We start from the raw sequence: 26,512 nt of genomic DNA on the forward strand, positions 1-26,512 counted from the left end.
GTTTATAACTGTGTTTTATCTGCAAGAAACAGTGAGAGATCATGAACACATTCCAGAAATCTAGTTGCAAGATTCCATGAACAAATACATAAAATAAGTGACTGTTCCACATTGCTTTATGAGAATCATAAAATAAGTTTACAAGTAATCTAAACATTTGGATGGCATCAATTTGAAGCTTTATGAGATGCGGCACTTGCTTGTCTGCGGTGGTTGCGTTCTGGGAAATGTTATGGATGCTCGAACTCTTCAATTATATGAAAAATTGAAAGAACTTTAAAAAAGAAAGAAAGAAAGGAGAAGGAGAAGGACAATGACTCTTTAATTACTTGAATGTGATGATTATCAAAGCTCAATCCTGTTATGCGTGTCTATGGTTAAACAGAGATTACACTAACAAGTACCATTTACACAAAAATTCAGCATAAACCTGTGACTGTATTTCTCTATCTTTCTTTTATTTTCTGCAAAATATAAAAACACTTAAATGGGCAAAATGCCAAAGATGGCAGCAACTCGTTTTCCAATCTTCTGTTGAAACCCGAGAGAGCACCAATCATATAGTATTTCACTTCCCATTTCAAACTCAACAAGACAAGTGCAAAGATGTTTACATGAATGTGTCTTGAGTCCTCAAAATATATCAAGAATTTCCAAGATGAAACCGTTGCATAGAGGGCAATTACCCCTTTGAACCCAAAGCTCTCTTGAACACAGCCTGCAAAATGTATGCCCACAAGGAATAAAGGCTGCACCTTTATGCCTAACCATGCACACGCAGCAAGTATACTCCATACCAGCAACACCGTCACCCTCTACACCACCGTCCTCCTCCTCCTCATCTTCATCATCATCATCATCACATGCCTCAAGATCCCCCATTGTATATCTAGAACCCTCAAACCCCATCTGCCTATCTGTCTCCTCTAACAAATCCATCAATGACATCCTCACCGGCTCCTGCGTCTCCGTACTCCCGGGCATGGGCATTGCCCCTTCCTCGGCCTCTTGTTCGGCTGCTGCCGTAGCTGCAGCTTCCTCCTGTGCAGCTGCTTCGGCAGCCTCCTGTGCTGCCACTGCCTCCCTCGCCGACAACAGTCTCTCCTCTGCCAATGCAGTACCCAGGCGTGTCGTGCCCTCACGTGCCGACGGATCTAGATCATTCTCATCCGACTGGGTTGAATCGACAACCGGGAACCGAGTCGAATTGTGCCGCGAGATTTGCGGTCTAAAACCCCGAGAAGGTGGGCCATCTTCCACCGCGTGAATGTTCACATCTGGGTCACCAGAATGAGTTGACTCGGACTGAACCTGCAGCATAGCTGAACCAAACCGAGTTGAGCTCCGGCGAGTCATTTGCGGCCTCGAGCTCGGACCCATCCCCGAGTTATCATCCGATCCCTCCAACTCAGACGATATAACAGACGAGACGGTGGTGAAACGCACCGAATTACGGCGTGTCATCAAAGTCCTGGAGGAAGCGTTATTAATATTAGAATTGCGAAACCTGTTTTCCACTGGGATGGGGATATCCGAAGCAGGCGTATGGACCGAAGATGTCCAAGCAGAACCGGCACGCTTCAAACGGAGCTTGTCTCTGAAAGCTTTCCAGCTCTTTTTGTCTTTGTGTCCAAATAACGACCCGCTCTCTTCATCTCGGATTATATCCAGTAGTGTCCGATTTGCCTGACCCGGCTGTTTTTCCATGCTAAATATTGTCTCAAGGGTCCTTCTATCTCTACTATTTTCAATTGCATCCAACAGCGTTATTCTCTTGCGACTGCCGTCATCGCCGCCGCCGCCGCCATTGCTGCACCTACCCTCCATCAAAAATCAGTTACAAATTTTAAGGATACTAGAAATGACAAACAAGAACAGCTCCTGAGACAATTAAATCAAGAAAAATACCCCAATCCGTGTATGTGCAGGAGCAGTGTTTGACTGAATTAAAAAAAAAAAAAAAAACATAGTATAAATTATAGTGTAGTTCCTTTAAAGAAGAATTCAAGGATTAGAAACATCTTTTGTTTTGGTTTCTGTGCACGATTTATCGGGAATGATAGAATAAAGAAGTTTTGCAGAGGTGATTGAGACCGTGACACGTAATAATTTTTAAAATAGCTTTAAGATTAAAAAAATGGATATTTTTATTTATTTGTTATACTAATTTATTAAAATTATAAAAAAAATACTAAAGAATATTAATTTAATTTATGTTTGTTTTTATGGTGGTAGCGTTTTTTATAAAAATAATTAATTCTTTTATATTTTTAAATTATTTTAATATTTTGGTATCAAAAGTAAATTTTAAAAAATATAAAAATATATTATTTTAATATATACTAAAACAAAAATTAATTTAAAAAATAATTATTACTGCAATATTAAACACCCTCTTAATATTTTTTCTAAATCAAAAACATACATATATTTTATGTGTTTTCCTGTGATGTGATGTACCGTGCTTCAAGTAAAGTTCATCTAGTCCGGCTCGTGTCATGGCTTAAGACTTTTAGTCATGCTTTATTTTATTTTTTTAAACCTAGATGAGTTTTATGTGATTACATCACAAGTAAATTTATTATGATAAAGTAGTTTTCAATTAATTTAATTTAAATTAAAAATAATAATCAAATTAAATTGCTAGCCTAAATCGTATTTAATAACAATGATAATACATACGGATAGAAAATCAAAATGAAAAAAAGTTTAAACTCATACGAATTTATATGGTACTAAAATTATAATTATTAATATTTATAAAAAATTTATAATATTTAAGTTGTCATATCAATATTAATATATATAATTTAGAAGGGAAATGGATGAATTAAATAAAAAGATTCTTAGCACTCAGAATGTGATTTTCTCTCTTCCTAATAATCTCTCTTACAAGGATAAATAATTTTTTCTTAATCGATTTTTTTTATGCCGTAAACATTGATAATTCGTGCTTGAACATCATAAATTCTTTTAGCAAGACTGGGATTTATACATTATTATTATTATTATTAATTTATTATTATAAAGAAGGAAACTGGAACAGCATTGGATACCTTACATACGTTGGGTTATGGCCGTCGATCTCTGATATACGATGAAGCAGAAGAAGCAGTTTGCTGCAAAAAAGAGAGTTTCAATGATTCCAGCATTTAAGACAAAAAATATATTTCTCATAAAAATAAAAAATAAGGAAACAGATAAGATCACACACACCAGCGCAGAAAAGTCTAAAACAATGGCCCTTCTCTCTTTCCTTTCTTTCTTTCTCTGTCTGTTGCCATGTGAGATTTCACTTTCTCGATTTTATTTATTTTTTAAATCATTTTTCTGTCGCTTTTTCTCTCTTTTTAATTTTAATTTGTGTGAAAATGTCTGAAAGAGAGAAAAAGAGAGACGGTGGGGGTGGGGGTGGGGTGGGGGTGGGGGTGGGAGGAGAAGGAGAGCTGGGAAGAGAAGGAGAGCGAGTCTCGTGGTGGAGAGGATACGTAGGATCTTGTGGTGGGATCCCCTTTGTTTGGGGGGAGATTTTGTGGCTGGCTTGGAGTGTGTGGTCACTTTACTGTTTTGCCCTTTCTGATTTCCCTCTCTTCTGTCGTTTTTTACCAAATTCTCGTCCCGTTTAGCTTGTCGTATTCATTGGCTTGGCTTAGAGAACGGGGAGATGTGACTATAACTGTATTTTGTGATTAAAGGAGAGTTTAGCCGGGCGGTGCAACCATTTTGTATTTAAATTTTGATATTAAAAATAATTTTTAATATATATATTTTTTAATTTTTAATATTAACATATTAAAAAAATAAAAAAATAAAAATATTTTTTTATTTAAAAAAAAATTAAATAATAGATGATAAGAAAATAGAAAAGTTTCAAAATGTTATTATAATTGAAAATTAAAAATTATATGAAGACAAATTTAGCTGGAAGCAGTATTGACTTCGATATACATGTATTTAACGAAAGATGCTGTCGTAATCATATGGATGAAAATACAATTAGGATTCATTATTGACACGTCACTAGCATCGCCACGTAATTTGTTATACAGCATGACCCTACTTCTTTTAATTTAGATTTTTTTTCCTCTTTTCTTGTGATTATAGATGTGTAATTTGGGTGTAGCTTGAAGTTGCGTTTTCAATTATATTTTATAAAAGAAATTAAAAAATAAATCAAAATTTATTTTTTATAAATAAAAAATATTATTTCAATATATTTTTAATTAAAAAAATTTAAAAATAATTGTTATCACATTTCTTGACACTGTTGTATTGTTGCTTTATAAACAAGATACATTATAACAATTGCAAATATCTTTCTTAGTTGACCTCGCAATTTCAACATTGTATGGGTGATTATGTTCATACCTGTAAGATTCTATTGCTTCTAGTTTGACTCAATTTTTAAAATAAAAAATTTATTCCAAAATATAGTGCAAATTATGTTTTATATAAATTTAAATTTTTTATTTAAATTATTTTTTTATATATTTTAGATCGTTTTGATGCGCTGATTTTAAAAATAATTTTTTAAAAATAAAAAAAAATCATTTTGATGCATTTCAGCATGAAAAATACTTTGAAAAACGATCGCAGTCACACTCCCAAACAGACTTAAAATTAACATGAAGTCTACCCAATTTAATTAAACCAACTCAAGAGATGAATCAAAATCTTTTTTTGACAAAAAAATTATTTTTTAAAATTAATAAATTACTTGAATTAACCTGTTTAATTTATAAAACAAATCTTAAACCGGGTTATAAATCCACTGAGTCGAATAACTTGGGTTTCTGTCGGAAGAACTTCGTACATCATGTCAAAGGCAAAATAATGAGTTAGCTCCACTTGGAAAGTTTTATGATTATAAAGGTTTGCGATATACATTGATTGCAAGGATTAAAGTAGTCTCCGCCCATAATCACGAGCCTCCAATCATTAATGAGGCTTTTACCTCGCAAATTAAAACTAGATAAGACCATATAATATTCAGGATCCAATGCATTTTTGGACTTTATCATTCATCATGGAAAAGACATGTTTATTTATTTGTGATGTTTGTACTCTTTTTTAAAAAAGAATCGGATTTATACTGTTCTACATGACCTCTTAACCGATTGATTAATTTTAATCTATTGATTCTAAATGTATATTTGGTATTATGAAGCAATGTAGGATTATAGCTTGGTCACATTTACAAGTTTGGTCAAATTCAAATTCAAATTCAAATTCATATATTAGAGGCACAAACCAATGATTTTTAGGAAACATTTAAATGTACGAGGGGATAAATTCGTTAACGTGTCATTATGGGAAAACCTTAATTGGAAAATATTTATTAGGATTATAGCTTTTACATCTGGTTTGAGAGTTTAATCAGTTAAATATAAAAAATATAAAATGATTTTACTTTTTAATAAGAAATAATTAATTTTTTTAATCCAAAATTTGAAATCACACATCATTAGCTTGTTTGGCAGTATGGTTGTGGTTGTTTTTCAAATAACTTTTCGTGCTAAAATGCTTGTCAATGAAGTTTTTTTTATTTTTAAAAAAATTATTTTTTATATCAGCACATCAAAATAATTTAAAAATACTAAAAACATATTAATTTGAAGTAAATAAAAAAATTTAAAAAAATATTTTTAAAATACAGAAACAAAACAAACTATATATTTTTAGATCAGCACATCAAAATAATTTAAAAACACTAAAAAATATTAATTTGAAGTAAATAAAAAAAATAAAAAAAATTAAATATTTTAAAAATATATTTTTTAAAACACAAAAACAAACAAACTATATAATAACAAGCCGGTTTTGGAACAGAGACTAGGACACAAAACGGAGAAAGCTCTAAATAGTTGGTTTCTATATTTGTCCTTTCCCCTTTAAATTATGACCGATGTTATTTAGGACATTGGTGGTTGGGTGGTTGAGCTTCCGGTGGTGGCCGAGCGGCCGAAGCAGTTGTGCTTGGTGGGAATTTGGAGCTTTGAATTTAAAAGTACGTCATAACAAAAACACAGGTTCGCCGGCCTGGCTGTCTCGAAACTTTTTGTCGGTTCAAGTAGAAAAACACAGGAACCTCATTATTGGTACGCGTTGCTGGCATCGATTGATGATCTCTCACATGTAGGGCCAGTCCAGTGTCGTTTAAATGACTCCATGGACCACCCCTTTTTTTTCTTTTCTTTTTTTCTCATGTTAGGATAGCTATCAGCATGGCCAAACGGACCGGGTCACCTCCCTCTCCATGACCTTGCTTCTAGCTTGCGATTTTTAGCTATATTCTATTATGAAGTAGGCTTAGATTAGGTGTTTGAATGATGATGTTCAAACACACTAATTAAATTTATTTGGAGATGTGAGAATCCTTTTTTTTTAATATGTTTATTACAATCACTATAAAAAAATAATCGGAAAACACCATGGACTGCAAGAGAAGATATTATTGATTGAATTCTTTTTATTTCATTTTTAAAACATTTGTTTTAAATATTTATTATTATACATTAAAGTGTCATTGTCATCGATTGACTGATTTTTCTATATAAGAGAAATAATATTATAATTGCTAAAAATTAATATAAAAAATTATTATTAAAAACTCATTAAGAGTTTAGATTTTTGAGTTAAGATATTTTTATATGATATTAAAGTCTTAATAAATAAATATTTATGAGTTTGAATTGTATTACTTTATTCTTTTAATTAATTAAAAAAAAAAAGGTATATAAAGCGGCAAAAGATCTATGGAAGTTCAAATCCTACCCCCTCGTTTTTCTAATTAATTATTTTAAAAAACTAACACAAAGATAACAGCCCATTTATGCAAGTTTGAGTCCTACCACTCTATTCTTTTAACTCATTAATTTTTTCGAAAAATCAGCATAAGACAGTGGTAGGGTCACTGTACCCGTAAGTAATTTATGAGAAAGCGACTCTTGAAAGTCATAATTTTTATTTCCTTAATAATATGGGATTTTTAAGAAAATATTATTCATGTGTTTGTTGTCTCCTTGAGAATTTTAATGATATTGAAAGTATATCACCGCCTTATCATTTATTATTGTCATATAATAAATATTTATTAATTTTAGTTAATTGCACTGGTAATTTTCTTTTTTTAAAAAAAAAAATGTTTATTGCTAGTCTAGAAAATGAGACTACCCTGGCGTGTCCTAGCCAGTAGCCAGGTATGATAAAAATCGGGTTTGTTTTTTTCTCTGGCAAATCGGACCAAATTATCATCCTGGGCCCAGTGGCCCAATGCTCCATTAATATGTTTGGTTTGCCTCCATCTGTTTGATGATGGTTATCAGGCTACAGTACGGATCAATATTTTTAAATAAACGAGTTGAATCTTAAATCTTATAATTTTATAATTCAATATATATTTAATATATCAAATTAAATTAAAACTTAAAAATTAATTAAATTTGATCAAACTCGATAAAATCAGTTCGTAAAATTTTAGTATATAAAACTTGATTTAACATAAATTTTTCAGTTAAATTGAAAAAAAAAATATTAATTTGATTAAACCCAATTGACATGAACAGGGTTTTAATAATTTGGTTGAGCCATTTAATAAAAAATACTTAATTTAACAATCCACATATGTTGATTCGATAATGCAGCGACTTAGATTATTTTTCAATTCCGTCCTCGATTCGGAACTGACATTGACTGTAAAAGGCTTGCTTCCAGCTGTGAAAGCACGACCATGCCATCAATGTAGATCCAGCAGTACGCAATAATTTAATTGCTATAGTACCGCTACAATAAAAACAATTGAAAAAAAATTATAATTATACTATTTCTATAAAAAAAAAATATCATTTTTTTAGTATATAAACTAGTTATTTGAGGTAAGATAATATTTTTAGCAAAAAAATAAATATGCAAGCTTTTCAAATGTGTTTTTTTTTTAATTCTAATTATAAATCAAAAAGTTTATACATGTATTTAATTAAATATATTGATAATCATTAGTAACAATAAATACAAAAAAAAAAATTATTAATGTGTCTATTCATTTCATCTCGCTGTAAGTCGAATAATTTTTTTCTAACTCAAAAGAATTAATGTGTAGATATTATTAGCGTGTTTTTTGATATCGAATAAAAAATATAACCATGAATCAAAGTCAATACTTATATATAATAAAAACATAGTAAAAATTATATGCGTCAATAAAAACATACAAGATCTCAAGCTAATTTTTAAAGTAGCAAAAATATAAAAAATATTGTAAGTGCTACAATAAAATATTATTTTCTTGATCTTTGTAGGAAAATAATCTTTCAAAAACTATGGTAAAATAATCTTTCAAAAAAAATATATAAAAAAAAAATTATAAAAAAAACAAACAAAAATAAAGATATAAATAGATCGAGTGTAAAGTGATAAATATTCAAAATGTAAAAAATAAAAATTAATATTTTTTCCAATAAAAAAGTGTAACACTAATATGAGTTGTCTTTTAGTTACAAGAAAGAGATCATAATTAAAAATCATAATCTATTAAAATTGATTTGTGTCAAAAGCATAGTTATGCTTGGCCCACTCAAAAATGTTGACCCGGGTGACTTGAAATCTTGGCTAGGTTTTAAATAAGTAAAATCTAGGCTTGTAATTGGCTCGGTTAAACTTGGACAAGATCTATTTTTTAACATTTGTTTAATAAATTTAAAAAATATAAAATTAATTCATAGGCTTACATTTTTTTTTATATAATCTACATCCATAAAAGTTGATTTTTTTTTTAATGTAAGATAAATATATATAGTTTACATTCACATATATTGTTTTTTAATTTATCAACTTAGCATAATTATACTTGGCTATTTAAATTTTTATGTGAAATAAATATACTACACTTCAATTTTTTATATAGTTTATATTTACATGGATTGTTCCTTGATATTTTGATATGTGATAACTATATTATACATCTCACATTTTGTTTTTTTATAGTTTATATCCATATGTATTGTTTCAAAAATTTTTTCATGTAAAATATTAAAAATCTCAAATATATTTTTTATTTTTATTTTTTTTAAGTTAATCCAAATTAACTTATATAACTTGAGACCAACTTCTTAGCCAGTTCAACTCCTAAACCGTTTTTAATAACTATGGTCGAAAGTCACTCCAAACATACAATATAATAGGTTATAGCTACTCTCAAACAATTTAAAATTTAAAATTTAAAATTAGTAAAATTTAAGTTTAGCCCCTCTATATAAATTTTCCTAATCGCAGCCCTCTACAGAAAATTTCTGTCTCCAGGCCTATGTCCAAGTAAATTCCCACCGATGAATTTAAAATGGTAACGACAACAACAAGAAACGAAGCTTCAGGAGGAGCAAAAGGCCTAAAAAGGAAATGGGGAGTTCATTATTTAAGCACTCTCTGTCATCATCAAAGCCAAAGCCAAAACCAGGGAAACACGATTGACCAGCGAAGCACAATTCTCTAATCTATTTGGGTCACCCTTTCAATTCCATTTGGCTTCTTTTCGTTCTTCTAATTTTATGTGTGTGGCTTTGTCCATTGCAACCTCATTTGCTAGTTAATAAAATAGTTATTAGAACTAATTTGGTGATTGAGAAGAAGAAGAGTCCGAGTTGTTGGATTGTCCCTAATGAAGATGAAATTGACTGGGCTAGTTGATTTGGAACTTGATTGATACGGGATTGAAATAATCGAGGCTAAAAAAACAAGTTAAGGAATTGAACCAATAATTCGAATAAGAAACCAAATTGACTTGAGGTAAAACTTGATCCTCAACTATTTTACTTTTTTTTTTGTCAAAACAATGTCGTTTTTATTCTTTAATGAAAATTAAAATAAATCTTGGTTGACCCTTCAACTAAAAGATTTGATCTATTTACCGGTTATCGAATCAATTTACATCAATTATTTTTATTAAAATAATGGTGTTTTGTTTTTTATAAGATATTGACCTAGTCGTTTTTGATTAAGTCGACCAAGTTGCTAAAAACTTGAGTGGGCCAAATAACTTTAGTTGAATAAATATCTTCTCCAATTCAACTAGAAACTTAAGCTTGATTCAGATTTTAAACCTTGAATTTTCTAGATCAATTTACTAAATTAAACCGAGTTTAATAAAAATTAGCTATTTGACCCACAATTTGATAGTTTTTTTTGGTAAAAAAAATGAATATACAAGTTTTTTTCAATCTTTTTTACAAAGTAATGTCATAATTATAAATAAAAAAAACATATAAATGTATTTAATTAAAAAAATCAAGAGTCATGTGGGTAATAAATGAAAAAAATAATATTAACGCTTTCATCTGACTTGACTCACTATAGATCTAATAATTTTTCTTGTAACGTAAAAAAATAAATATGTAGGTATTATTAACATGTTTCTTAATATTAAGTATAAAATATAATTGTGAATCAAAAGATCAATGCTTGCATATAATAAAACAGAGTGAAGATTATATTTGTTTGTCGTAACCTAATTTTTAAATTAAATAAATAAATAAATAAACAATAATAAATGAATGAATCAAAAATAATTTGAGAATTGGGTCAAAACAATACAAATTAAAAGTTTAAGGACTAATAAGGAGGTAACTACAAATTTAAAAGTCAATTTTAGAAATTAAAATAATTGATAAGCTTGGAGACTTAATTAAACTTTGAAATGGTTTAATTAATGAAATCAAGAGCTTGATTGAATAATTGATAAGTTTGAGGACTTAATTTAACTTGAAATTAATTTAATTAAGGATTGCATTGAATAATTTAGAAACTAAGGACTGTTTTGTAAATGGTGCTAAAATACAAAGGTCCAAATGCAATTAATCCAGGGGCAAAATTAAAAAAAAGAGAGATTTTCCATGAATAAGGGTCCAATTGATATATTTCAGAAATTGAAATTAGCCATATCAGTTGAGGAACACAACGGCGCCGTTTCTAAAACCACTGTTCATCACCATCTTCATGACCCCAGAGAAAACCGATTCAGCAGGAAGATGAAGAAACGATTCGCCTGCCAGCTGCCCCACGATGCATGCCGTTACCAAGGCATGAACGCATGGTATTCTCTGGATTTATAAAAGCCAGAGAAAGGCCATGACAAGGGGGTAAAAAAAGAAAGACAGGACGGACGAGCAGAAAAACCAGAGGGAAACAGGGGAGAAAACCAGACGAACGAACACAGAGAGAAAGACCAGGAAACCAAAAAACACACAAGTAGAGAACATGGGATCAAGAAAGATCACACGAAAACACAGAAAAAAGAAGAAGAAGAACAGCACAGAGAGAACAGAGAGACTGGACAGAGGAGAAGTGAACAAAAAAAACAGAGAGACGAATACAGAGAGAGAACAGGCGACCCGAGAAAGTGAAAAACAAGAAGAAGCAGAGGAGAGAGTTACTTTTCAACCAGTAACCTCACGCCTTCATCGCCATCGTCTTCGACTTCGTCATCAGCGACCAGGTAAGTTCTTTATTTCCCTCTCCTTAAAAATTGTAATTGTACTGTTTATATGCAAGTTTAAAGCGTATTTAACCGTACGGCAGCAGTTTATTTTCAAATAACTTTTCATATTAAAATAATGTCAATAATATTTTTTTATTTTTTAAAAATTATTTCTGATATCAGCACATCAAAACGATTTAAAAAGTACAAATCGTATTAAATTTTAGCAAAAAAAAAAACTTTTAAATTTTTTGAGAACATAGTTTTAACTGCGTTCCCAAACACTATCTAAGGTGGCTGTGCGTGCACTGCTGCCCAGCCGATGACAAAATTGGACCAGATGGGCCAGCCCCCAAAAAAATAGAAAATAGTGGATACTAGGTTTAGGCCTCAGCCCAGTAGGCCCAATTTGTATTGGGTCAAGATTGTGTTTGGCAAAACACACCGTTATACTTTATCTCTTTTATTCCACTCTATTTTATTTTGATATCTAGCCAAATAAGCTTTTCTAGATATCAAAAAACTCCATAAAAAATTTGGAATCTTCTTTAATTTATTTATGAGTTCCTCGCATCTTATTTTCAATGATTTCATTGTATATTTGATATGCAGATTTTTATTGTGAAATATGAATCTGGTATGCGATACATACCTATCTTTTTTTTCCATATATGTGTGGGCGCGCGCGCCCCACCCCCCCACACACATCTATATATATTTGCTATGTAATATTTATCAACACTAGAGTTTGAAGTATCCTTAGTCGAATATTCACCGACGTCAAAATCAGAAATATTGAAAGTAGAGCATCGATAACATATTCCAGCAAACTCTTAGTAATTTAAAACAAAATCAATTATTCAACCTATCTCAAGTGAGATTCTTAAGGAGTGATAATATTTTTCTTTTTGCGTAGTCAGTCATGCACCATAATATCTTTATTGACTAGTTAGGATTCCTAGTGATCATAATATCAGGTGTCAACTCCTTAAATAAGACATTCCTCATCTAAAAATAAGGTATTGAAAATTTAACCTTTCCAATTCAACTAGAAACTTAAGCTTCATTCGAATTTCACAGATCAATTTACTGAATAAAATTGAGTTTAATAAATATTAGCTATTTGACCCGCGATCTAATAGTTTTTTTTGAAAACAAATTGAATATGTAGGCTTTTTCAATTTTTTTACAAAATAATATCCTAATTATAAATAAAAAAACATAAACATGCATTTAATTAAAAAAAAAATCAAGAACCATATGGGTAATAAATGAAAAGAAAATGTTAAAATTTATATTCAACTGGACTCGTTGTGGATCAAATATTTTTTTTAAAGTGCAAAAAAATATAAATGTGTAGGTATTATTAATGTGTTTCTTGACATCAAGTATAAAATATAATTGTGAATCAAAAGACTAATGCTTATATATAATAAAATAAAATGAAGAATATATGTGTTGATAAAGACAAGTAAGATCTAAAATTAACTTTTAAAATAATAGAAAAATAAAATAAATGTTGGAATTGCTACAGTAAAACACCATTTACTTTTAGTTTTTTACTAGATCATTGATCCGCAATATACTGCAGGTTGGATAAAAAAAACTTTAATGTAAAAATATGCATGGGCATTGTTAATATTTTTTTAGTATTTTTTTTAATCCATGTGAGAATTGACTTGATGTAATTCGATTGTCTTGGAGAATTCAAATACAATATGAATGACAATAAAAACATCTTTTGACTCAAAATAAATATTTAAGATGATATTTTTTTTATAAATACTAAAATGACAACATAATATATTGATTTGGGTCAATCTATCAATTCACATGTCGGGTCATAAGACCATGATAAGTCCATAAAAGGTAATTAAAACAAATTATGAACCTATTTTCTAATAAACATGATGTTGAAGGAAAAAATTAAAAAAAAAACGACCTAAGTCAACTTGCTAAACCTGCAATCTAGGTCACGAGACTGGGAAAGCTGAATAAAAAACAAATTTAAATAAATTTTAAAGCTCAATTCTCAGTTGATCTAGTATTGAAGTATTAAATTGAAAAGGAAATTGGCTAGGAAAAGACATCCAGAACGATTTGAATCAACCTGGATTAACCTACTAAACATATGACCCGAGTAATAAGATGAAAATAATTTCATAGAAAACAAACAAAAATAAATCATGAAACTCAATTTTCAATATACTCAATATTACGGTTGAACTTTAGAAAAAATTAAAGTCAATTACAAATAGGAGAAAAAATCAAGTCAGCCAAGTTAATTCGTCAAATTTGTAATTTAGGTCATATGAATGTGATAACTTCATAAAAATAATTTGAAAATAAAATTATGAAACTTTATCCCAAACAAATCTAATGTTGATGGATATACTTGAAATTGAGAAATAATTAATAAAGGACACAAAAAAAATAACTTAGGTCTTAACTTGAGTCAATTTGAGTTAACCCGTCAAACCCATGATCCGAGTTATTAGACAAAAATAACCTCATAAGAAAATCACGAAGTCTAATTACTAATCAAATAAATGTTAAATGATGAAATTAAAATAAAAATAAAAAAGGAGAAGAAATCAAGGCAATCGAGTTAACTCGTCAAACCCGCGGTACGGGTCATTGATTGAAATAACCTTATAAAAAGAGAACTAAGAAAAATTATGAAGCTCAATCCCAATAAAACCTTAATATTGAATGATGGAATTGAAATTGAAAAATTGATTAAAAAAAAATAAAAAAAGGTTAAAGTTAACTCGGATTAACTCACTAAACTCATGATCCGATCATGAGACATAGATGACATTTAAAAAATAAATTCAAAAAAATAAATTAAATTATAATTCCCAATTAACCCAATGTTAAAGAATAAAATTAAAAAAAAAATCATTTAAAAAAATAATCAAGCAACCGAGTTAATCCGTTAAACCCGCAGTCGAGTAACTAGACTAAGATAATTTCATAAAAAGTAAATAGAAAAAAATTATGAAGGTTAATCTCCAATAAATTTAACATTGAAAGATAAAATTAAAATTTAAAAATAAATTATAAAAAGAAAAAAAAATATAATAAATTCAAGTTCATCAAATTCATGACTCGAGTCATAAAATATAAATATATAAATAGACTCATTTAAAATAAATTATATGACCTAACTTTTAATTAATTGAATATAAAATAAAAACAGAAATTAATTAATTTTTTTTTAAAAAAATTTGAGTCAAGTTGTTATCGAGATACTGATAATGAGATTGTGATAATTTTGTAAAGCATTTTTGAACACTATAGCACTGTCACCCACCCTCCTCCATGTGCCTCAGTCGTCAGCACCGAGGTTCATTTCCTGCGTTCTTGGTTTACATATTGTACCATCACAAATCACCGCGGTGAACTCTTTAGCAGACCTCAGTCAATGGCTTCACAAGATCACCATACCCACGACCACCACCATCATGACCACGATCATCAGCACCATCAGCATGACCATACCCATGATGAGTAAGATTCTTATCTCCAATTCATTCCATTTGTTCTTGTTGTTTTCATGGTTTGAAATATATATTTATACAAGTGTGATTCTTGATAATGGAGCAGGAAAACATCATCAAGTGTAGGCCCAGATGGGAGGGTGTACCATAGCCATGATGGACTAGCACCACATTCACACGAGCCCATATACTCTCCTGGCTTCTTTAGCAGGAGAGCACAACCAATCCTCACAAGGGATTTCAATGAAAGAGCTTTCACTGTTGGTATTGGTGGTCCTGTTGGTACCGGGTATCTCTCTATTTTCCCTTCTAATTCTTTTTACACTTAATTCTAGGTGTTAATCGCTGATTGAATGTTATGTTTTGTACTGGTCAGGAAAACAGCTTTGATGCTGTCTTTGTGTAAATTGTTGCGGGACAAGTACAGTCTTGCTGCTGTGAGTAATAATCTAAGATGGGATTTTGAGATTTTTTTTTGCTAATTGTTCTTCTTGAGATTTATTTTTTGTTGAATTTGATTTTGAAGTTATTGATTATTATGAACGTCAAACTTGTTAAACGTAAACGTTCCAGCTCAATGAACCCAGTTTTATCTCAAGCAGCAAATTAGCAGCTGCAGCCCAGCCCTGAAAGGAGTTCGTTGTTCTTTTGTTTATGGTGATATGTAGAACATTAATTCATAAATAGCTATTAATCTTTGCAAATGATCCTCATACCTGTGCCTCAAAGTTGCTAGGCTACGAGCTTTTCGCCTAAAATTTCAGACGAGGCATAATTTGTGTTCTCTTCTATTGTCAATTGTTTTAATGCATGGTCATGTAGATTGAGAGATTGATTAATTGCTGACGAGTTATACTGTTATTTTAGGTAACAAATGACATATTCACAAAAGAGGATGGCGAGTTCTTGATTAAGCATGGAGCACTTCCTGAGGAGAGGATCCGTGCTGTTGAAACTGGAGGCTGCCCCCACGCTGCAATTCGTGAAGATATCAGCATTAACCTTGGCCCTCTGGAGGAGCTTTCTAACTTGTTCAAAGCAGACCTTCTTCTTTGTGAATCTGGTGGAGGTAACTCAATACTGAATACCACCATACATATTTAATTGGCTGTAAACTGACATTAAATTGATGATCGCTGCACATCAAAGTTAATTTTATTGTATATTACTCCAGGCAAGTGGTTTTTATTCATGTTAGGATATCAGAAGTTAGATAGTGATGAAGAATTTTGGCAGTTCTATTTCTAACATGTTGACAGATGAGTTTTAGTAATAAGAGTACTGCTACCTTACAAATTTATTTGTATACACTTATGTATCGATTAGCAAAGGAAAACATCTACTTGAACTTGTATGGTGCAGATAATTTGGCTGCCAACTTCAGCAGGGAACTGGCTGACTATATCATCTATATAATAGATGTATCTGGCGGTGATAAAATTCCTCGGAAAGGTGGCCCAGGCATCACCCAAGCTGATCTCCTTGTATGTTTTCTCATTCTCATAGCTGCTTCTTCTGTTCCCAATCTCTCAGATTCAATCTTGTTGGCCAAGTTTAGAAATGTAAAATTACCAGGAAGTTGAGTTAATTGTGTACAATCGTAGGTTATCAACAAGACTGACCTTGCACCAGCAGTTGGAGCTGACTTAGTTGTGATGGAGCGTGATGCACTTAGAATGCGGGATGGAGGGCCATTTGTTTTTGCTCAGGTCAGTTTAGCACTCTTTCTCATGTTTGATTGCATTTGTTTATGGCGAGCTCGCGACAATCTTGTAATTTGTTGTCTAAAGCTTTGGAAGATACGAGATAGAATAGGAGATCAATTTTAAGAAAATAAAAGATATGAATTAGGAGATCAATCCTAAGAAAAGAAAAGAAATGAAACAATACAAATGGAATCTTAAGCACACGCCAAATTTCACCAACCCAGTTTGTGTTTGAAGTGCCAGACCACACTGCTTGCGATACGGGTTCTTTCTAAGTAGAAGCAGGGAGGCATTGTTGTATGCTTGTGATGTTGTAGTACAGGAAAGAATGCAATAGAGAGAGTTAGAGATGGTGTAAACAGTGTTGACAGCTGAGAACATTGTGGCAGGGGTCAACTTGAGCAATGGTGGAGGGTACTCTCTCCAATGCTGAGGGATTGCGTGTGCTGCCATCTGATCGGGGCATGTCTCTAGAGTATTCATGGAGCACCCCAGAATGAATTAGGGTTGCCACGCTATACAATGCTCAAGTCTTCACCCTTCACCATGTTATCCCCTGTCCAGATTGTCCGCTCCTCCTCCCATATCTTTCTCTGTTGCTTCCTACAATGCAGCATCACTAGTAAAGAATGATATCTACACAGTCAAAAGAGGGTCTATAGGTGCCTTTTAAGGTCTTTAAGTTCAGTCTACACACTCATGCGCGCACACAAAACATAATAGGTGAATCACAATTGCTGTATAACATGTGGGCTTACAAGAAATGCTATGCAGATTTCTGAACAATGAATTGATCTATTTTACTGGTTTGTTTGGAAATATACATAATCCGTATATTTTCGTCCAGGTGTACAGCTGGACATTCCACTTCTGATTGGCCATGGCATATTTAGTGAAACAAATAGCTCTACCTCAAGAAGATATTCTTTTCTTTCTTCTGCTGTTGTTTATGGAATCTAGCCTTTTTGAGATTATAGTAGATGGTTGCTTCACATTTCTCTCTTCCGAGTACGGCTCATGTTTTGGTTATCCTTTAGTTACAGACACCCTGCCCTATCCAACTATTCAATGCTTGTTAACACCAATGCTTTTGGACATGTCATCTTCTCATATTTTTGGTTCTTGAACGATTTAATTCTTTAGTCTGCCAGGCCGTAAGCTGCTCTGTATACAGTGAGACAACCTATGTCTATAACCTTTCTCTTGAAGTTGCTCTTATTTCCTTTGCTGTTCATAATGTACCTGCAGGTGAAGCATGGACTTGGCATAGAGGAAATTGTGAACCACATTTTACAAGGTTGGGAAGTGGCTACTGGGAAAAAGCGCCATTAACCTGATGCATCAGATGGTTGACCTGGCATGTCTCTGTCTCAATCTGGTTTCAGTGACTTCTTAATTTGGTGCTTTCTTGAGTCTTTATTAGAAGTAAAGGTGATAATATGGGTATTGCATGTTTAGTTGAAGGGATTTGAGAGCATGAAATAAGTGTATGAGATTGCAATAATTGATTACTTTATGTATCGATCACAACAAGCCTTGTATTATAGCATCGATACAACTATCAGAGCATGGTGCCATGCAGCATGACCTTTTATCTCATTGTTTCAAGGCAGTACTAGTTATGTGACCTGCTTTTCGCCGCATGTTAAATATTTTTATTTTTTATAAAAAAAATATTTATATAGATTTTTTCAACATATTTTAATAGTTGAAAAAATATAACAAATTAAAAATATATTTTAATGACAATTATAGTTATTAAACCCGATCTAGGGATTGACTCGATCAAGGGACAGATCCTGAGTTACACGAGTTGACTTGAGTTAAATTATGAAAATTTAAAAAATAAAATTAAAATTTTAATATTTTATATAAAAAAATTAAAAAATATTAGAATTATAATATCATTAAGTCAAATAGTTGTTGGGTCTCGGTGTGTACCCAGACCCACTATTATTAGGTCTGGCAGTAGTGTTAGAACCAATAAACTTGGATCTTAATTTGAAGTAAAAAAAATTATTGTTTAAAAAATTCTCTATGAATAAAAAATTTACTTAGAGCTCCATCAATTTTAATATGACAATATTAAATTTATAATTTTTTTCGAATGCTTTTTAATTTGAAAAAAAAATCAAGAGATAAAAAAATAAAAATATTTAATTTAAAGTAAAAAAGAATCTATTGTTAAGAAATTCTCATATATAATATAAATATATAAAGTATATATATATGAAAAAAAAATTTATTTAGAGCTCCATCATCTTTAATATATGAGAATATTAGAATTATAATTTTTTTGAAAAAAAAAATTAAGAGAAAAAAAATCTTAATTTAAAGTAAAGAAAAAAATTAATTTTTATTATTAATTTTAAAAAAATAAAAATAAACATATTTTAATAAGAAAATTCAATCTAATCTCAAATAAAAAAAATCACTACCTAATTTTTATATAATGTAAAAAAAATTCTTATCTATTTATATGCTTTGTACCGAATGAAAGAAAAAAAAAATCATAGATATTCGTTGGGGCAAAACCCAACTTTAATGGATCTAACAAGACCCCATGCGATTGAATTCTAGTATAAGCAGGACTCAACACTATGATATTAGATCCTGCTATAATAACGAAGCAACACTTTAGACCCCAGACGCGTATATATTTAAATTACATTCAGGTTCTTCAAGAGTATCTCAATTAAGTTTCTAATTTTATCAAAGATTCAGCTTAATTCTTCCATCTCAAATGTATGCATTTAAATCACTCGTCAATCTATTTGCCAACAAAATTGCTTGTATTTTTTATAATTGTTTTTTTGAGAACACAGAATTGGGTTATAAAAGTATCTTTTCGTTATTATCTAAAAACAAATGATAAAAGGATAAGAGTTTTTTATACTTTTTACATGAGAGATGTGTCCTGTAGTATCCCCGTATATTTTACTCATTCATGTTCAGTAACCAAAATTTTTATCGAAATAAAAAATAGCAGAGAGAAGATAATTCGTAGACAGGGAGATTATTGAAGCAGAATAGCATGCTGTCATGGTCAACATTTCCAATGAGTTGTTAACTTCCATGGCAAATTTCATTTCGTTTTGATTTTGTGATTTGCAAAAATTAAAAAAAAAAAAAAAAAAACTCGGAGAGATAAAGTGTGCGGCCAGGACGTCACTAGTTGTCTCAAAATTGTGCCCTAGCCTCTCAATTTCGTAATTCAGGTGATTATTGCTTTACCTTTTCAGTAACTTCGCTTCTACTTTAGAAACCCTAGAATTGGGGTGTAATGTTGAATTTTTGAAAATCATGCGTGATTGAAGCGAAATTAGGGTTTGTTTGTTCGGGGCAATCTTTTTTGTTCCGTGTTTTGATTAAATGTCTTCTCAGTTTTACACCTTTGTCTAGCATGGTTTTTCAGCACTCATGTTTCCATGGTGTGATGCATTGCTGTTAAGTTGCTCTAAATGCAAGTTCTTTTGTTCCTTTTTTCTATTTTGAAGAAATAATTTTGAAGCTGCTGTAAAATTGATCTAAAAGCATGTTCTCTGAATTCTTTTTCTATTTTGGAGAAATAATTTTAAAGCTGCTGCTTAAATTTCTTTTCCTGCATATTTTCTTGTATGCTGTACTTATTTACGGGGTCAGTTCATGGACACAAGCATGTTGATGTCATACTCTGCCTCCGAAGCTCATCGAGCTTCTGGAACAACGGTGGAATATATAATATTAAGACATCTTAATTTGTTGTGATGAGATGCTGATGTTTGATAGCTTTTGTCACATTACCTTTCTGATATAGATGTCTTTCGTTATGCTTTTACAATCTCACTTTCTCTGTTGTCGCTGCTGCTGTGATATGGTCCCAGAAAAGAAAAAAAAACTATGGCTTCTCTGTCCCCTTCCACAAATTTGTTCCAGCAACCATTTAACCGGAAGCTGCAAACAAAGTCGAGAGTGACACCAAGTTGTGCATCCAGGCCCGAAACCAAATCCAATTTCCCTTCCTCTTCCACAAACAATAATGTTGCTATAGGTAGGAGCGAGAGAGGAGAGATGACGAGAAGGGAAATAGAGTGGGAAAAGCTGAAGAAGAAAGAAGAGAAAGAGAGAAAAGAAGAGGTTAACAGGAAAATTGCGTCACAGAAGGCGATATCTGTGATTCTGCGAAGAGAGGCTACTAAAGCTGTAATTGAGAAGAAAAGAGGTCCTACTAATTCAAAGAAATTGCTTCCGCAAACTGTCCTTGAAGCTCTTCATGAAAGAATCACCGCATTGCGCTGGGCTTCTGCTCTCGAGGTTGGTGGGTCTATCCTTTCAGTTTATTTATTTATTTTGTGGTCTTCTGCCTTTGTTTATTTATTGAGATTTTTTTGGTCTTGGGAGGTCCATTGAGTCACTAATAAACTGGAGTCACTGAGGCTGGAACCTGCTTCACTCAAGGAAATTTTACTGGGTACACAACCGCCCGCTAGGCCATGCTTTTTCTTGTCATAGAGAATTTTATTTAGCTTGTATGTTTCATGGAATTTATTACATTGCCATCCAAACTGTATTTTTGATCCTTCATTTCCCTTCTTGTATAATATAAGTGTGCTTGGGGATGGAACTATTTTCAAAGTGATTTGTCCAGTTGAACATATTTGCTCTTAGTATTTGAACTACAATCACAGTAAAGTAGAGGACTTGATGATTATGGTCAGGTTTTTGAACTACTTCGAGAGCAGCTATGGTACAGGCCTTATGCTGGTATGTATGTCAAACTCATCGTCATGCTCGGAAAGTGTAAACAACCAGACAAGGCCCACCAACTATTTCAAGCTATGATTGATGAAGGCTGTACTGTGACTCATGAATCCTACACGGCTCTTTTGTCTGCCTATGGAAGAAGTGGTCACTTTGACAAAGCATTTTCTATTATGGAGGAAATGAAAAACACTCCTGATTGCCGACCTGACGTCCACACTTATTCAATCCTCATAAAATCATGCCTCCAAGTTTTTGCCTTTGACAAAGTGCAGGTGCTGCTTTCTGACATGGAATCTTTGGGAATCAGACCCAACACAGTCACGTACAATACTCTCATCGATGCCTATGGCAAAGCAAAAATGTAACTCAGCTACTCTGTTTGGTACCTTTAAGTTTTTTGATGCTCCATCTGGTTGCCAAGAATGCAATGGGAAAAGAGTATTGATCTTAACTTCCCACGAGCTAGTCCACTGAAAGCATCAAAGCAAAGTGCAGGGAAAAAATATTGCCTCACTTTTTCAGGATATTTCAGTTCCTTTAGATGGGAGGAGAAAGGCAGTCACTGTGCATCTGATAATTGAACGGTTGTTACCCATTGTCTCCAGCTCTCTATTGCACCCTCTTTCGCAATTCTGATTCAACGCTTCCTTTGCTGCCATTTTTCGCAGGTTTTGTTTATCTTTCATGCATTTGTCACCTAATCCATATGGGAAGCAATTGGTTTTGGTGTTTTTGGCAACCAGATGGAGCGTGATATTACTACTCCATTGTGGAGATGCAACTCATTATTTCTACTTTCTAAAAGGTTTGCAGAGATGGAAGGAACACTAATGGAGATGTTGAGTCAGCAGGATTGTGAACCTGATGTTTGGACCATGAACTCAACAATCAGAGCCTTTGGTGGCAGCGGACAAATGGAAATGATGGAGAATTGTTATGAGAAGTTTCAGAGTGCTGGGATTGAACCCAATATTAAAACATTCAACATTCTCTTGGATTCCTATGGAAAAGCTGGAAACTACCAGAAAATGAGTGCAGTCATGGAATACATGCAAAGATACCACTTCTCGTGGACCATTGTTACCTACAATGTGGTGATAGATGCATTTGGACGAGCAGGGGATTTAAAACAGATGGAGTATTTGTTTAGGCTAATGCGGTCAGAGAGGATCAAGCCAAGTTGTGTTACACTTTGCTCTCTAGTGCGAGCTTATCGGGAAGCTGGGAAACCTGAGAAAATCGGGAGTGTTCTTCGTTTCATTGAGAATTCAGATGTAACTTTGGATACTGTGTTTTTTAATTGTTTAGTGGATGCATATGGTAGGCTGGAATGCTTTGCAGAGATGAAAGAGGTGCTTGAGTTGATGGAGGAGAAAGGGTGTAAGCCTGATAAAGTTACATATAGAACAATGATTAAAGCTTATTCCATAAAGGGGATGACTAGCCACGCAAAGAAGCTTCGAAACCTTCTTGGATCAGTTGAGGTGACTCGGTTTCAGAAGAAGAAACCTGATTTTTGATGGGAATTGCTCTCTTTGTATCCTATATTCATGTCCATAATCTGTTAGCATGTGATACCATTTTTGTGTGTGCATCTGCAGATTCTGCTCAACAAAAAAAGTTCCATTATTAAGCATTTTGTCTGTAATGTACATTGATTTTAAAGAAAGCAAGAGAAGGGAAAGATTCTGAAGTTAATGTAGACTGCTTGAGTTAGATGCAATCTCAGAAGTTGATACTTAACTATTAAAAATTGCTGTGAGAGAGACAACAGAGGAGAGGACGTGCAAGAGTTTTCTGTGAGAGAACTTGAGATTGTGCTTGTCTGACTTCCTATATGTTTTTTTAAACACAAGTTGGGAAGACATTCTCACCAGAATCTAAGAGGGTCTCTGCACTGGTTGGCAGGTTTATTGGAAGTCGATGAAAATCAACACGAACCCTAACTTTTTAGAGAACTTGTTTGTGTTGATAATCATCAGCCTGAAATGTATTCTGTGTTTTAATTGTTTCCTATTAAGTGAATGGACCATTGGGTTTTAGCTAACAGAATGAGAGATATATAATCTTAATTGTTTGAATACTTTCAAGTGTGGATAGAATTCCATTAACATGGAAATAAATAATTGTATTATATTTTTAAGTTACTTAAATTATATATAATTTTTTACTTAGACAATGTATGGAAAACAAATATTTATAATTTTATAATTTGTTTCAGTGTTCAAGTTTATTTTATATTTTCTTGTTGTACACTCACAAGTCACCACGGGGAAGTCTTTAGCAGACTTCAGTCAATGGCTTCCCTAGATCACTATACACACGACCACCACCATCAGGACCACGGGAGGGTGTACCATAGCCATGATGCAAATGACCAGCACTAGACTAACATTTCAGAAGAAAATATGGGCCCGTATAACTCTCCAATCGGCATTCTCTAACAAATGCTGGTGAGTTCTTGGAGAGCACTGAGGAGAGGATCCGTGCAAACCAATCCTCATTATCGAGGGATTTCAATGAAATCTGGTGGAGCGATTTTACCACACCACATATTTGTTAAACTGTAAATTGTCTCTGTCAAAGTTAATTTTTGCCCTGTTGGCACTGGCAGTTCTATCTAACTGACTTGATAAGAAGAGTTGCCCTTACATAATATACACTGTATCGATTACACTTGAAATGGTGCTATTTGGTGTTCAGCAGGGAACTGGCTGACTAATATCATCTATATAATAGATGTATCTGGCGGTGATAAAATTCCTCGGAAAGGTGGCCCAGGCATCACCCATGCTGATCTCCTTGTATGTTTTCTCATTCTCATAGCTGCTTCTTCTGTTATCTCTCAGGTTGGCCAAGTTTGGAAATGAAATTACAGAAGTCCGAGTTAATTGTGCGTAGGTTATCAACAAGACTCTTGCACAGTCAGCTTGTGATGGAGCGTGATGCACTTAGAATGCCGGATGGAGGGCCATTTTTTTTTGCTCAGGTCAGTATAGCACCCTCTTTCTCATGTTTGATTGCATTTGTTTATGGCGAGCTCGCGACAATCTTGTAATTTGTTGTCTAAAGCTTTGGAAGATACAAGATAGAATAGGAGATCAATTTTAAGAAAAGAAAAGATATGAATTAGGAGATCAATCCTAAGAAAAGAAAAGAAATGAAACAATACAAATGGATAGAATCTTAAGAACACGCCAAATTTCACCAACCCAGTTCGTGTTTGAAGTGCCAGACCACACTGCTTGCGATACGGGTTCTTTCCAATTAGAAGCAGGGAGGCATTGTTGTATGCTTGTGATGTTGTAGTACAGGAAAGAATGCAATAGAGAGAGTTAGAGATGGTGTAAACAGTGTTGACAGCTGAGAACATTGCGGCAGGGGTCAACTTGAGCAATGGTGGAGGGTACTATCACCAAGTCTCTCCAATGCTGAGGGATTGCGTGTGCTGCCATCTGATCGGGGCATGTCTCTAGAGTATTCATGGAGCACCCCAGAATGAATTAGGGTTGCCACCCTATACAATGCTCATGTCTTCACCCTTCACCATGTTATCCCCTGTCCAGATTGTCCGCTCCTCCCCCCATGCCTCTCTCTGTTGCTTCCTACAATGCAGCATCACTAGCACATAACACTGCCTCACCGCTTCTACTCATAAAGAATGACATCTACACAGTCAAAAGAGGGTCTATAATGGTGCCTTTTTGGTTCTTTAAGTCTAGTCTACACACTCATGCGCGCACACAACATAATAGGTGAATCACAATTGTCGTATAACATGTGGGCTTACAAGAAATGTTTTGCAGATTTCTGCACAATGAATTGATCTATTTTACTGGTTTGTTTGGAAATATACATAATCCATATATTTTCATCCTGGTGTACAGCTGGACATTCCACTTCCGATTGGTCATGGCATGTTTAGTGAAACAAATAGCTCTGCCTCAATAAGATATTCTTTCCTTTCTTCTGCTGTTGTTCATGGAATCTAGCCTTTTTTCTCTTATGATGGTTGTTTCACAATTCTCTCTTCCGAGTATGGCTCGTGTTTAGGCTATCCTTTAGTTACAGAGACCCTGCCCTATCCAACTATTCAATGCTTGTTAACACTAATGCTTGTGGACATCTCATCTTCTCATAGTTTTGGTTCTTGAACGATTTAATTCTTTGGTCTGCCAGGCTGTGAGCTGCTCTGTATACAGTGAGACAAATCATGTCTATAACCCTTCTCTTAAGGTTGCGCTTATTTCCTTTGCTGTTCATAATGTACCTGCAGGTGAATCATGGACTTGGCATGGAGGAAATTGTGAACTACATTTTTTTTTAGTTTAACGTGGGTGTCCGGGCCAGCTTGCGTGCACTTCAACTAATCCCACGGGCCCTGAAGTTAACGACCATGTAAGCCTCCAGTGGCCATCATATGAGCAACCTAGAGCTCGAACTTGAGACCACAAAGGGAGCAAACCTCTTGGTCTCAAGCTCTTACCACTGGGCCACCACCCAAATGGTTAAAATAGTAGGGTTCGAATTCGAGGCCTCGCCGATAGCGTAACAATGTCCTGCCCGCTGGGCTATAAGACACGTTTTTACAAGGTTGGGAAGTAGCTACTGGGAAAAAACGCCATTGATCTGGTGCATCCGAAGGTTGACCTGGCATGTCTCTGTCTCAATCTGGTTTCAGCTAATTAATTTGGTGCTTTCTTGAGTCTTTATTAGAAGTAAAGGTGATAACATGGGTATTGCATGTTTAGTTGAAGCGAGTTGAGAGCTTGAAATAAATGTATCCGATTGCAATAATTGATTACTGATGTTTCGATCACAACCAGCCTTGCACTATAGCATCAACACAACTATCAGAGCATGAATGGGTCTTACATGTTTTATATTTTTTCAATTTGCCCCTATAATTAGCGTTTCAAAAATTTTAAATTAGAGGGTTAAATTAAAAAAAAAAAAAACAATATGAACTTTGATAGAAGGATATTAAAATTTATTGTTTCAATATATATGGATTTTTTTAACTCTTTTATGTGAGATATTAAAACTTTAAATATTTTTTTGAGTTTTTACGGGTTGACTTGGATCAACTTGTA

At 32.9% G+C, this 26,512-nt stretch overlaps 3 protein-coding genes across 6 annotated transcripts; 2 read left to right on the forward strand and 1 right to left on the reverse strand.

Annotated features, from left to right (window-relative positions):
- Window positions 1-301: 301 nt before the first annotated feature.
- On the reverse strand, window positions 302-3,399 carry LOC118049904 (uncharacterized). 3 transcript variants are annotated; one of them, XM_073407613.1, is made up of 3 exons: window positions 3,217-3,399; window positions 3,057-3,119; window positions 302-1,816 (listed from the first exon to the last, which is right to left on the reverse strand). In XM_073407613.1, the coding sequence occupies exon 3, from the start codon at window positions 1,705-1,707 to the stop codon at window positions 634-636; it is 1,074 nt and encodes a 357-aa protein (XP_073263714.1). In that variant the 5' UTR covers window positions 1,708-1,816; window positions 3,057-3,119; window positions 3,217-3,399; the 3' UTR covers window positions 302-633. The 3 variants fall into 3 exon arrangements, with proteins under 3 accessions (XP_073263714.1, XP_034915965.1, XP_034915963.1); XM_035060074.2 differs by lacking the exons at window positions 3,057-3,119; window positions 3,217-3,399 and adding an exon at window positions 1,909-2,061; XM_035060072.2 differs by lacking the exons at window positions 3,057-3,119; window positions 3,217-3,399 and having other exon boundaries at window positions 302-2,058.
- Window positions 3,400-14,762: 11,363 nt separating this feature from the next.
- LOC118049902 (urease accessory protein G) lies at window positions 14,763-26,241 on the forward strand. Of its 2 annotated transcripts, none has more exons than XM_035060069.2 (7): window positions 14,763-14,980; window positions 15,077-15,259; window positions 15,347-15,407; window positions 15,838-16,039; window positions 16,333-16,454; window positions 16,575-16,679; window positions 25,696-26,241. In XM_035060069.2, the coding sequence occupies exons 1-7, from the start codon at window positions 14,895-14,897 to the stop codon at window positions 25,744-25,746; spliced, it is 810 nt and encodes a 269-aa protein (XP_034915960.1). In that variant the 5' UTR covers window positions 14,763-14,894; the 3' UTR covers window positions 25,747-26,241. The 2 variants fall into 2 exon arrangements, with proteins under 2 accessions (XP_034915960.1, XP_034915959.1); XM_035060068.2 differs by lacking the exon at window positions 25,696-26,241 and adding an exon at window positions 17,925-18,275 and having other exon boundaries at window positions 14,765-14,980.
- On the forward strand, window positions 19,321-23,589 carry LOC118049901 (pentatricopeptide repeat-containing protein At5g48730, chloroplastic). Its single transcript, XM_035060067.2, has 4 exons — window positions 19,321-19,894; window positions 20,540-20,969; window positions 21,374-21,780; window positions 22,225-23,589. The coding sequence occupies exons 2-4, from the start codon at window positions 20,556-20,558 to the stop codon at window positions 22,937-22,939; spliced, it is 1,536 nt and encodes a 511-aa protein (XP_034915958.1). The 5' UTR covers window positions 19,321-19,894; window positions 20,540-20,555; the 3' UTR covers window positions 22,940-23,589.
- Window positions 26,242-26,512: the final 271 nt, after the last annotated feature.

The sequence above is a fragment of the Populus alba genome, chromosome 2 (assembly GCF_005239225.2).
Source record: "Populus alba chromosome 2, ASM523922v2, whole genome shotgun sequence".
Taxonomy (NCBI): Eukaryota; Viridiplantae; Streptophyta; class Magnoliopsida; order Malpighiales; family Salicaceae; genus Populus; species Populus alba.

Bases quoted from the DNA above. Each gene is read 5' to 3' on its own strand.
- LOC118049904 (XM_035060072.2), bottom strand. From the start codon at position 1,827: ATGGAGGGTAGGTGCAGCAATGGCGGCGGCGGCGGCGATGACGGCAGT.
- LOC118049902 (XM_035060068.2), top strand. From the start codon at position 14,895: ATGGCTTCACAAGATCACCATACCCACGACCACCACCATCATGACCAC. The intron at 16,455-16,574 runs GTATGTTTTCTC...GTACAATCGTAG, and splicing joins TCACCCAAGCTGATCTCCTT to GTTATCAACAAGACTGACCT. The intron at 16,680-17,924 runs GTCAGTTTAGCA...ATGTACCTGCAG, and splicing joins GGCCATTTGTTTTTGCTCAG to GTGAAGCATGGACTTGGCAT.
- LOC118049901 (XM_035060067.2), top strand. From the start codon at position 20,556: ATGGCTTCTCTGTCCCCTTCCACAAATTTGTTCCAGCAACCATTTAAC. The intron at 20,970-21,373 runs GTTGGTGGGTCT...GATTATGGTCAG, and splicing joins GCTGGGCTTCTGCTCTCGAG to GTTTTTGAACTACTTCGAGA. The intron at 21,781-22,224 runs GTAACTCAGCTA...ACTTTCTAAAAG, and splicing joins GCCTATGGCAAAGCAAAAAT to GTTTGCAGAGATGGAAGGAA.